Raw genomic sequence first — 12,012 nt, forward strand, 5'->3', positions numbered from 1 at the left:
CATCCACTTTTTAGGTTTCGCCTGGGGCCGGAGCTCCTAGCTCCGCCCAGGAGAAATCTTATGTCCCTACAGTGTGGGGCTTAGTCCCGCCTCTTCTTCCATTAGCTAGCTCCATAAATGGAGGCTAGCCATTGGAAGCCGGATCTGTCCGTCAAGGCCAGACCAGATTCGTGGGCGTTCCCGAGATTTTTTCCCTCTCCACCCTTTTTGCATCGTCATCGGGCGGTGGGCGGAGTTTCGTTTTTTTTTTAGGTGTTTGTTTTCGTCATTCCATGCCGACCACGGCCGCCGCAAGAATTCCAGGTGAGTGCCCGTTCCCGCCCCCCCCTCCCGCTGACCGTGTGCTATTCCCGCCCCCCCCCCCTGTCCGTGTCCGCCCCCCTCCCGCTGTCCGTCCCCCCTCCCGCTGTCCGTGTGCCCGTAGGTGCTTGTTTTTATTTCATTTCGCCACTGCCAATGCTTGTTTCCAGAGCTGCCCACGCTGAAGCCCGGCCCTGCCCTTCCCACACGTTTCCCTTTAAGTACTCGCTGTTCCCGCCCCCCCTGTCCGTGTCCGCCCCCCTCCCGCTGTCCGTGTCTGCCCCCCCCTCCCGCTGTCCGTCCCCCCTCCCGCTGTCCGTGTGCCCGTAGGTGCTTGTTTTATCAGCTGTAAGGGACGAGATAGAATTCAGGCAAAGCCGACTCATGGTTTTGTTCTTCCAAAGCAGGAAATTAGGTACCTTTATATCACGTTATAGTAATCCATGTCATTTACAGCGCTGAGGAACGGCACAAGTGGAGTATTAGGCGCTTTATAAAAACAAGTAGTATTTGCATCGGTTATGAGGGCAATTTTGGTGACCATGCTGTGGTTTTCGGCTGCCCTTTGCACAGCGCACACAGCGTTATTAGCAAACTCCCTTCGACGACCTTCAATGTAAAGAACGGAGCCTGCCGACCTCCGTCTCACCCCTGAACCTTTGCAGAAATTGGAAATGTGTTTCCGCGCGCAGACGGCAGCCTTCAGATTCCGCAATAACCTGTTTTGTGTAAATGTGTCAAAGCCTTTTATCTCGCTGCGGGTTCCCCCCCCCCCCGCCCCAGATACCATCGGCCTACCTCGGAGTTTATGACAAAGTTAAAAATTATTCATCAAACTGACCTGCCGTATATCCAGCAACTGGAAAATTGCCTGGCACTTCTATGTGGTTTGTAGATGGGATCAGGAGTAAATTTTTAACTTAATTAATTGGCCGTTTCTGTTGACAAGAAATTTATGTGGTAATAATTTGTTCGGAATAGATGGCGACGGTTGGGAAGGGGAGATCCATCACGGGCCTGCGTTCCAGCAGCTGCACAGCAGCCATTATGAGAGTATTCCAGGCCGCGCCGACCCCGTGTTTGTGCAGGCCGGATTATATACCCAGGATCCATGGCCTGTCGTGGAGGCTCTCATGGAGGCCTATGATAACAAAGGCCCGGTGATTTATGGCTTGCTGTGAAAGCAGGCCATGATGAGATTACAGCACAAGTGTTTCTCAAGACCTGATTTGTGGTCGGAGCCGATGGTAAATCACTATATATCTGAAAGCATGCTCCACAGAGGAGTGCAATTACAGTTTAAGACAGCCACTTTTTATTTCATTTTTATCCGGGGTTTTTGTCTTTTATGTTCTCCCTCTCTTTTCCCTCTGCCTCCGCCTAAGGCTTCAAAAGCCTTTCACCTTCACAAGTCCTCTCCTGGTTAGCTGCTCTGGGAGGGCGCAGACTGGGAGGTTCCAAGTCTTGGAGGGACGGGGGGGGGGGCAAACAGAATGGGTAGTGGCCAAGCCATTAACATCGGCGGCTTCTTTGTGCTTTTTTAAAAATGTATTTTTATTTGAGTATGGAACGTACCACATCCTTACTACAGCAAACTTGAGGCATGACGTGACGATGGTAGTGGCAAATTATCCTATTTATGTAGGAAGAGTTAAATCTGACAGACTTCCCTCCACTATAGAGAGAACGCGGTGGGAGAACAACTTCTTGTATGCCAGTCTGGATATAGTATTTCCATCAAAATTGCACAATTTTGCCTCACTAAGTGACTCTATGTCACTAACTTATGGCATCCATGCTTTCTTAGCCACCTAGTGCATTCTGGTAGTCGCAGTCCTGATTCACATTAATAAAAACAGCTGGAATAAACTGCAAGCTTCAATTTGCAACAAATTGCTAAAGGAAAGCCAAGGTCTCGATCGCTTTGTGATTGGTAACATTTTGGCCCATTCATTAAACACTGTTTTGCTTGTCTGATATAATTGCAGGGGTTGTGCAGGCAAATGTAAACACTTTGCTGTTTGTAATGCCTATTCTGGTAAATGGTTCTGCAGACAGTGTTTTCCATTGAAATATGGGTTTTAGGTCTCGCGTGGCGTACTGCGCACATGCGCACATGCGCAGTCGAGCTCTCGAGATTTTATGTTTTAAGGAGAGTTTCACTAGCGAGGGTTAAGCCCTGCCCCTCTTCTCCATTGGCTGGCCTACTAAACGGTGGCCAGCCATTGGAGAAGAGGTCCTACTGACGTTAAGTTTTCTTATCTTCTTTATGGTTACAGATGGCCCCATAAAGAAGATAAGGAACCATTTACCCCAGCAGGAAGTCGGGGCGCCCAGTCAGAAAAGGACAGGCTAAAAGAGAAAACTTGCGTTATGCCTGCCGCGGCCAAAGACGCAATGCCAGTAAAAGCCTCCCCCCCCCCCCCAGCTGTGGCCGCCGGTGCCCGCGATGCTGCCTCCATAGTTTCTGAGTTGCACGTCATTTCTGACATTGAAGATCAGTGATAGCTTTTCATTCAAGGTCACTTTACATTCTGGAACTTACTTTTTTAATTTTACCATTGCCGTTTTGAGCTTCAAATGCCCAAACTATTGTTATCGAAAACAAAACTGACGGACCACTCGACTGCTGGGGTTTTGCTGTACAGACGAAATGCCAAGAAAAGCCTCCCCCCCCAGCTGTGGCCACCTGCCTCCTGTTTCCCCGACCGAGCCCGCCCTGGGTGGGGAGCGTTAGGGCGCCGCTGCCTGCTTCCCTTGCACGCAGCAGCAGCATCCCAGGTGGAGGCTGAGGCCGTGGGGGTGCCTGCCGTCAGAGAATGTGCGGCTGAGAAGGGAGGAGCCCCCTCTCCCGTCCGTCTCCGGCTCTGCCCATGACTGTGCCCGGCTCCTAGCCGGCGCGGGCGGCCGGACCCGACACCCCAGCCCCGCTCCTCTCTGGGTGCCAGCAGGGGGAGAGCGACCCCCACTACTTGTGCCAGCAGCAGCCAAGGAGCAGCAAAGCCTTCAAAGTGGATGCGGGCGGGGAGTTCGAGGGGAGGCACCATGGGAACACCGCGTCCTGCTGCGTGTCGTCCAGCCCCAAGCTGCGCAGAAATGCCCATTCCAGGCTGGAGTCCTACCAGCCTGAGACAGACCTGAGCCGGGAGGACACGGTCTGCAACGTGCAGCACATCAGCGACCGGGAGAACATGGATGGTAAGAGGAAGCACCACACTCATATTAAATATTCCATCATATTTTCTCCTGGAGAGAGACCTGTGAAGCCCATCTTGCATGTAATCCCCAAACTTATTTTACCTTCCGCGTTCTGCTTTTATTTTAGACGATTTTGGTGCAGCGAGCACACAACACAAATTTTAGATTTGATTTGTTGCCATACTGCCTAAAAGAATCACTTCGTCATTTAACAGGAAGCAGTTTATTTTCTTTAAAGAACTGTGTTGGGGAGGGGCAAGGGAGGCTGGCACCCTAACCCGGTAGTAGGCAGTAATCTATAGGTGCACAAAGCAGAGCGAGAAACCTGCCTCAAGCCAGACCACGCCTTCTCTCACTTCCCCACCTGTACCTTCTGCAAGGGTGCAGTTTGCAGCCCCAGGAAATCTGGACACTGATTTATGAGGGCTCGTTTTGGTTGGCCTTCAGTTCAAGGCGAGGTGGAAAGGGTTGTAGGACAAAGCACAGACTGGAAGTGAACTTTAGCAACGCATACTAATCCGCTACATCTGCACTTAGTTAATATCCGAAGGTGATACAAATGCATAGAAAAAGTAAAAGCTGCCTAATTCTGTTTGCACTGTCAAATATTTGAAAACACTATAACTGCTGACAATAGGTAGTTGGTGTTTTTTTCCTGTGTCGGGGGAGGGCCACTGTGTGTGTGGCTCTGTGTGTGTGTGTGACTCTGTGTGTGTGTGTGTGTGTGCCTGTGTGTGTGTGTGGCTCTGTGTGTGTGTGCCTCTGTGTGTGGCTCTGTGTGTGTATGTGTGGCTCTGTGTGTGTGTGTGGCTCTGTGTGTGTGGCTCTGTGTGTGTGTAGCTCTGTGTGTGGCTCTGTGTGTGTGTGGCTCTGTGTGTGTGTTTGGCTCTGTGTGTTTGTGTGTGGCTCTGTGTGTGTGAGGGCTCTGTGTGTGTGTGTGTGTGTGTGTGGCTCTGTGTGTGGCTCTGTGTGTGGCTCTGAGTGTGTGTGGGTGCAAATGAAATAAGTCTCGCATTTGCGAGAGATTAAGCTATTGGCATTGTAAATGACAATGCCATTTATTTATCTGTTTTCAAAACCAACACAAAAATAATTTTTTTGTCATTTACAATGCCAATAGCTCTAACTTTTCCAAAGGCGAGACCGTTGCATTGTAAATGCTTGTTTTAAATTATCTGAAGCATCCAAGAGAGAGGCATCTTATTACCAGAAGACAGGGGCAGCATTTAGAGCATCGACCTTCACTTGTGTCCATAACTTATTTTGAAAACCATCCAGAATGTTCTTCTTAGCCAAAAACTTGGGGGATGTGGACTTCTCTAAAACCTCCCAATCTCTTGAAAGCAGATTCCCTGTTGCGTTGTGGTTGGGAAGAGAATCGGTGTCCCTGTGCCCATATTGAAATGAAAAGTAATCTTTATTAGCCCTGGATGATGCAGCCAACCGAGTTAAATTCGACCTAAATACGATATAACCTCTGACAGGTCAGATTCTTGCACATAGCCTCTCTGTTCACTTCTTCCTCAAACATCTGTGTCAGGATCCTGAGGGGTAGAATAATGTTTCCTTTTGAGAGCAGAAGGACTCACCATGACTAAATGCCTCTTCCACAACCTTGTTGATCAGCATACATAGAATATCCAATTGCTGGGGATTACACACCTCAGCAGAAGTAAATGATGCAGCAGCATGTTGAGGCGATTCCTCCCCAGAGAAAATATTGGCATGCCTCATCTCCCCAGCTCTTTTGCCCTCCATGCTTAACCCACTTGTCAACCAAAGCGGCAGGCAGAAGGGACTACTTCCTGGTTATATATGGCTGCCATCTGTTGGGGGGATGAGAAAGGGGAGAGAAAGCAAACACACATTTTGACACACACACTTTTCTGCAGATAATACTTAGCTTCACTTTCACTTAAACAGTCACCCTTGCAATGACATGACTATGGGTAGGTTCTTCAAGATGATCGGGTGTGGAAGGACAGGTATTGGCGGGAACTGAAGTCACTCATAATGGAAGTTCTGCTAGCGGGAGAAAATTCTGACTATTTGCAATAAACTCTCTGGCTGTAAAAGCTTATTCCTTCCCCTGATCGTTCTGTGATCAGCAGTGCTATTTACTTGGACTTTCCAACTTAGAAGCATTCATTGTATTGAAACACCTTAAATCTGCCAAAAGGAATGATCTGTAGTTAACGATGGTCAGTTCTCGATTAGACTACTGCAATTCTTACAAATCTTGCAAAATCCAGCAACCCACTTAATTTGGCTGCTCCTCAAGTAGTGGTAAGCCATTCTTTAATGCCTTATATTGGCTCCTTATTTCTCATATATATTTTATTCCAAATCATGTGCTTAGTACATAAATCATTCTGCACTACTGTTCCAAATATGCCTGGAAACACATTGGCAATATATACTCCTCATTACGTCATCTATCTAAAATCTAAACTGCTTCACTTGGAAATTCCTTAATTCTGGAGAGCGAGACCAGAAGGCCGTAGTTTTTCTGTTATCACTTTTTCTATGGGCAACCCTGGCCCTCCACCTTTTATTTCTGGTATATTGCCTCGCTTGATGTTTAGGAAAAGATTAGAAATGTTTCTATTTTAAAGCAATTAATTACATCTGCCCTTCCAATCTTGATCTGTTAGTGCCTTTTAGTTGATCGGCTAAAATGACTGTTGATCTCTACAAAATGACTTTAGTTTAACGTATCCTGGAGCCATGAGCAGACTGGAGTACAGTACATTTCTGCAAACTAGACTTCTATAAGGGCAGTCCAATTAAATGTTTTTTTGTGTAGTTTTCAAGGTCCATGGAACCTTGTGTTTAGCTCTTAAAGGTTGAGGAATCTAATTGGGAGGCCATGTATGCTCCCTAAAGAGTGCCAGAAGCACTGCATGCATTTGTAGTCTCAGGTGTGCAGTAATCAGTTTTCACTTAGGTGCAGGAGCTCACAGGAACTTCTACTACTGGATCTACCTATGGAAGGAGCAGGCTACATCATGGTGGTAGCAACTCCGAGGGAGTGAATGAATGTGAAGGCAAAAGGGTTTAGTACCATTCCTAATCTGGTAAGGCTCAGCAGAATGCGAGCAGAAGTCTTAGAATTAGGGAGGCGAGCCAGAGGCAATGGGAACATCCTGAAAGTACTCCCAATGGTGACCAAAGGACAGACTTTCTTTAATGAAGTGTGATGAAGGGTAGTGCCTGCAGCTGGACCCATTTACTGCAATCTTACATGCCCTGATTGCTTAACAGTGCTATGGGTGTAGCCTCGCAGCATATACACCCTTTTTGTTTAATAGTGACTTCATGGATTGGGTTTCTACTACTTCTCTGTATACTCCATGTAAACTGCTCCTTTGTGAACTCCACCTCTCCGCATTGTGTACACTCTGATTGTCTCGACTTTAAGCTCCTGACCACTATTAAAATTGTATGTACGCACAGGTGCATCCATTGTCACTCTCTGCAGTACCTTATGATTATGTGCAGGGACATTCAATGCTCCATGTTTATAACACTTATTTCAATCTCTAACACCACATGCAACACTTCCCAGTTAGACTAAAATACGTCCAATACTATATTAACTAGGAACTCCTTAAGGGTGCCGGAAACCTGATGCAACTTGGAATCCTTCTTATCCTCATCAGGGGTATGAAGCTCTTAGTAAATGCAATACAAGTAAATGTAGACTTCTGCTGCCTCTTGTCCTTCCACCCTACCCCTACCCAGCCTATTAATCCTATTACCTATTGACCCTTTTATGTGTGAACAGGCAAATTTGTACACTTCCACTCCCTTGAAATGGAAATGACCAACATTTGAAATTATACAAATTTTAAATTGAAATGGATTACTTTTTGAAATAGTTTTTACCATTTACTGGATGATTAAATCTTGAATCTTTTTTTTAATAGTGAACATGGAGTTCCAGTGCTTGTGCTCAAAGATCGGGAAAATATTGCTCTGGAAATCACAGTCACCAATGACGGCGATGATGCTCATGAAGCTAACCTGGTTGTAGCTTTACCAGAGACACTGTTTTATTCTTCTTACAAAGAACTTAATGGATTTCCTGTAAGTAGAATACACACCTTGCGTTACTACAGCTCTCTATTTTTTTTGTGGGGGTGGGGTGGAGGAATGGGAAGGGTGGATTGTACATACTTTAAAAAAGTGAATTTCGAATGCAAGAGGGATCTAGTGAAAGCTATGAATGAAAAAAGTCTGATTTCCATTGTTGTTTTTTCAATCACATTGAAACTATTGCTACTGGTCAGGAATATATTTAATTCTCCCTCCAACCTTCTTTGTTTGACGGCTGGAAAATCCCTCTCATCAGCTTTGTATCCTGTCTGACCACCCACACATCATGCAGTTTCGCAGGCGAAATGCTGCTCTTCAGAGTTTTACCTCCTGAAGTGCAGCATTTTATGCCCCTTAAATATTTAATAGCTGATGGGTCACTGTTTTATAATCCGTATTTTAACATTGACTATATATGGGTTTGTTTTAGCGATACCATAAATGGAGGTAGTTAGCTGGCAGAAATCATTAAAAAAAACAGGCTTTCATTGGAAAGGACAAGGCAAAAAAATAGTTTCTCTGTGTAGCATATGTTTTATCCCCCCTTGATATACCATTTACATTTTTGTTTCCACAGGAAAATCAGCTAAAGTGCACTGCCAATCAGAATGGATCTCTTGTAGACTGTGAACTGGGAAATCCTTTCAAAAGAGGTTCAAGTGTAAGTGATGGGGAATCATGTAGGCTATTATATTCGCTTTTCTGATTACATTTTTAACAGATAATTTTTTGTCACCTTCAGGTTACCTTTAGGTTAGTTATGAGTACAAATCAAGTGTCTATGAACACAGCCGAGCTTGCCATTGCTCTGGACTTAAAAACGTAAGTTTTTTTGATTATTCTTCAAGTGAAAACATTTTGCATTACTAAAAACATTATTAAGGACAATTTGCAATTATGAATAGAATTGCTTTATCTATTTTATTGGTTTCCTTAGAACAAGCAGCCAGGATAATCTGGAACAAGTAGTTGCCCAAGCTCAAGTATTTGTTGAACTTCTTCTCTCAGTTTCTGGGTAAGTGGCTCTATCCTGGCCTAGTACCTTTTGTTTAATATTGAGTGTAAGGTAATTTAATCCATAGTTTTGATTATGTCTCAACAGTATTGCCAAGCCACCTCAGGTGTATTTTGGAGGCAAAGTCCTCGGAGAAAGCGCTATGAAGGTGGAGGATGATATTGGAAGCTTAGTAGAGTTTGAGTTCAAGGTGAGCTATTTGGAATGCACGAACATCTAATTTAATTCACGATTACCTGTTTCCATATGTCCTAAGAAGATTTAACAGCTTCTTGCATTTAAAGTGCACCCTAGAACAGGCCACTCTGTATTTGTTTTTAAATGCGTCTGACCCATCTGGTAGGCACATACAACTGCAAACTGTGCTGAAGATTTTCTGTATTGTAGAGAGAATGCAGAAATGCGTCTTTTGCAGCATGATTAAATTAATATGGATATTGACAATAATTTCTTAACACTAATTATATCCAGGTTCAGGATATTTGACGGCGGGCGGTGGAATTTCGAATTTTCTCTGGGTACATTGGTTTCCTAGAGGCAGGAGCCATAGCACATATACAGGATAACTACTGACTGCATAAAGGATGTAGATTCAGTTTACCTGCATGTAAATGTATTGCATTAGAATATTTTCAAAATCTGGAATGGATCAGCCCTCAAAAGCAACAAATGTTTGGGCATCCCTGTTCTGTTTGACAGCGCACAATTCCTTCTTGTGAATAAAGATTGGTTTTAACAGAATTCTAGCTTCAGCATTCTGCTGCTCCCTAACTAGGTTTGCACTATGCAAATACCTCTACCTACATACATACATGCATGTTTATTTAACATCGCTGTTTCCGTGTGAGCTTAAATCAAGCAACACAACTGTCATTCCCTTACTATCTATACCATTATATATGTCTTTTTTTAAATTAGTTTTGCAAGACTATACAGCCTTCTCCACAATTGAACCAGATGAACTACCTGCTTTTTACTTTCAATTAAACATCGAAGCATTGCACTATTTGTGTTAACGCCCTTTCAAGCAACACAATTGTATTTCAGTAATAAAAAACCTCTTTTATCCACAAGAGCTCAATCTATCTTGAATAGTACCGCCAACTCTGTGAGGTGGACTGACCTCCTTCCATTTTACAAAATCACTTGGCTGACAGGAATCAGGGGAATGTAGGAGAACTGCATCAATTCTTTGGTATTTCACTTGATACATGAAAGCTGGTGACGTATGAAACTCACTAGTTTTGGGCATCTGGAGCTTTGCTACTTTGGACGGTGGTGGTAGTATTCCTTATGCTGTAGCATTAGACTCTTCAGATTTACTACATTGTTTAAAACTAAATCTGAGTCAATAGTTCAGCGGTGTTGGACAAAAAAGAATTAAAATCTTATTGTTGCTCATGTCTGGCCTCCACTCTGGGTTCAGCACCTACAGCTGAAGCTCAGTTTGTAAACTTGCAGTGGAAAAATAGTAAAAAGCCACAGCACCCACTATGATATTCCCTGGAGGTACCCTTTTAGGAGACCGTATCTCAATGGTCTATCGTATTCCAGATTTTCTGGTGGTGGGGTTTTTCGTGAAATTAGGAGCACCCACTTGACACCAATGTTTCAGCATTTCCCTGTGAGCTGGACATTAGAGTCCAAGACCAACCGAGGCAAAATTACAACATTCCCAGAACCATTTGGGCCAGTGAGTTGGTTTAAACAATTCCAAAATCAGGATTTCCATGGGTCAAGACCACATCCTAGGGGTGTGAAGAGTCGGAACCTCCATGTCCTTCTGGATTCTGGAAAGGGCGTTCCTTAATAGTATGGGGTCGTTGAGAGATGTTGAATGTTCTCCAGGGCTGGCGATACATCAGGACTGCATTTTCAAAATTCTGCAGTCTATATAATGTTGGAAACCAGGCAAAGCCCAGATTATAGGTGGGTTTCAAATATTGCATGGCTCCTAAGTGGTCTTGGTTGAGAGTCTGCATCTAAACAGATCTTCAGTCAAATTGATCTACTATAGATCTTTAATCAGCAAGGGAAACTCCTCTTCTTGCAGGGAATTCCAGCTCTTCCTCTTCCACAGGTCACAGATAGAATGGCCTCCAAAAATTCCTACTTGACAACAATTTGGCTTGAAGATAGCAGCTCAGTAGAGGTTCTCAAACTGGTAATTTGCTCTGTTTTGATAAGCAGTCTCCACAGAGGATGTGCAGATGATGTACAAGTGACTGGCTTCAGGCAGTTAGTACATATACACCTGTAGGGTCCACAGCAAGAGCCCTGAGCCAACCAAAGATCGGCTTTGAAATTTCAATGTGTTCTCATTTTCAGGGTGAATTTGCATCTTCCTACTTTGTGCCTCATTTTCATTGGCTTCTAAAGCCAAGCGTCCTAAGTTACACCAATTGTGAGTGCTCAACGCATGAATTAATCCCAGGCAGGGTTAAAAAGTAAGCCAGTGAATGTAGGTGTAAGCCAGTTGCACAGGACAATGGAGAATTGCGAATATAAATGAGGTAGGAATAAAGTTGCATTGAATAATGAATGGGATAACTGCCTCTTTGCAACAGATTTCAGGCTGTCTAGGGGAAAGTTGTCCAGATGACCCTGACTAGCAGCCTGTAATAGACCAGCATCTTCTTCACACATGAACTCAGAGTCCCAAATGGACACGCTCCATTTATTGACAATAAAGGATTGATATTCTGTGGTGTTGCATTTGACATGGTTGCCTTTAATCATTGTATCTTACTAATAGCCTTCAGTACAACACTTGTAGGTCACATGAATTTTTGCCTGCATTTGTTTGAATTCCACTCACCCCAATTCAGCTCCTGAGATGTGTTAGGAAATAAAAGCTAGAAGGTGAGAGGGAGCATGTGGGTTAGAGGGAAGGGAATTTTAAGGGAGCTGAGGAGAAGCAGGTAGGAGAGAAAGAAAAACAGATGTTGAGGGAAGTAAAAGAGATGGATGGGTTACATGAAAGGTGGGGCGGATGTGTGGCACAGCTGTAGAGGATACTGGTGAAAAGAAAGCAATGAGGGAGGAGGCAGGACCTAAGGAAGATGGCAAGGGATGAAGGGGTGATGGACATGATGAGGAGATGAGGGGTGCAGGAGAGGGTGAAATTACGGCATGTGAGGGGGTAGGCAGTAAAGATGAGGAGTGGGGGTGTGGAGATGCCTTGGGTGTAGAGGGCAGAGACAAGAGAGATGGTCTAGGAGGAGGTGAGGATGAAAGACGGTAATAGCGGTACAATTTAAGGAAGCCACATGCTAATACCATGCAGATTGTATGGTCAAATTCCTGACTGCTCCCTTGCAGCACTTCATTTGCTCTTTTTCTGATATAAGGTTATTCTCAAAACTCTCTTGTTGCATTTTGAAAATTGAGGCAAATGGCAC

At 44.5% G+C, this 12,012-nt stretch overlaps 1 protein-coding gene across 3 annotated transcripts in view; it reads left to right on the top strand.

Moving 5' to 3' along the window:
- The window catches only part of ITGA6 (integrin subunit alpha 6), a 253,051-nt gene that overhangs the window by 200,898 nt on the left and 40,141 nt on the right, over positions 1-12,012 (top strand). For all 3 annotated transcript variants that reach the window (XM_086956131.1, XM_086956134.1, XM_086956133.1), the window contains exons 15-19: positions 7,428-7,587; positions 8,174-8,257; positions 8,339-8,418; positions 8,534-8,611; positions 8,699-8,801. In XM_086956131.1, coding sequence (XP_086812257.1) covers positions 7,428-7,587; positions 8,174-8,257; positions 8,339-8,418; positions 8,534-8,611; positions 8,699-8,801 — 505 coding nt within the window. The remainder of the gene's footprint in view (positions 1-7,427; positions 7,588-8,173; positions 8,258-8,338; positions 8,419-8,533; positions 8,612-8,698; positions 8,802-12,012) is intronic.

This window comes from Lissotriton vulgaris, chromosome 2_1 (genome assembly GCF_964263255.1).
Source record: "Lissotriton vulgaris chromosome 2_1, aLisVul1.2, whole genome shotgun sequence".
NCBI lineage: Eukaryota > Metazoa > Chordata > Amphibia > Caudata > Salamandridae > Lissotriton > Lissotriton vulgaris.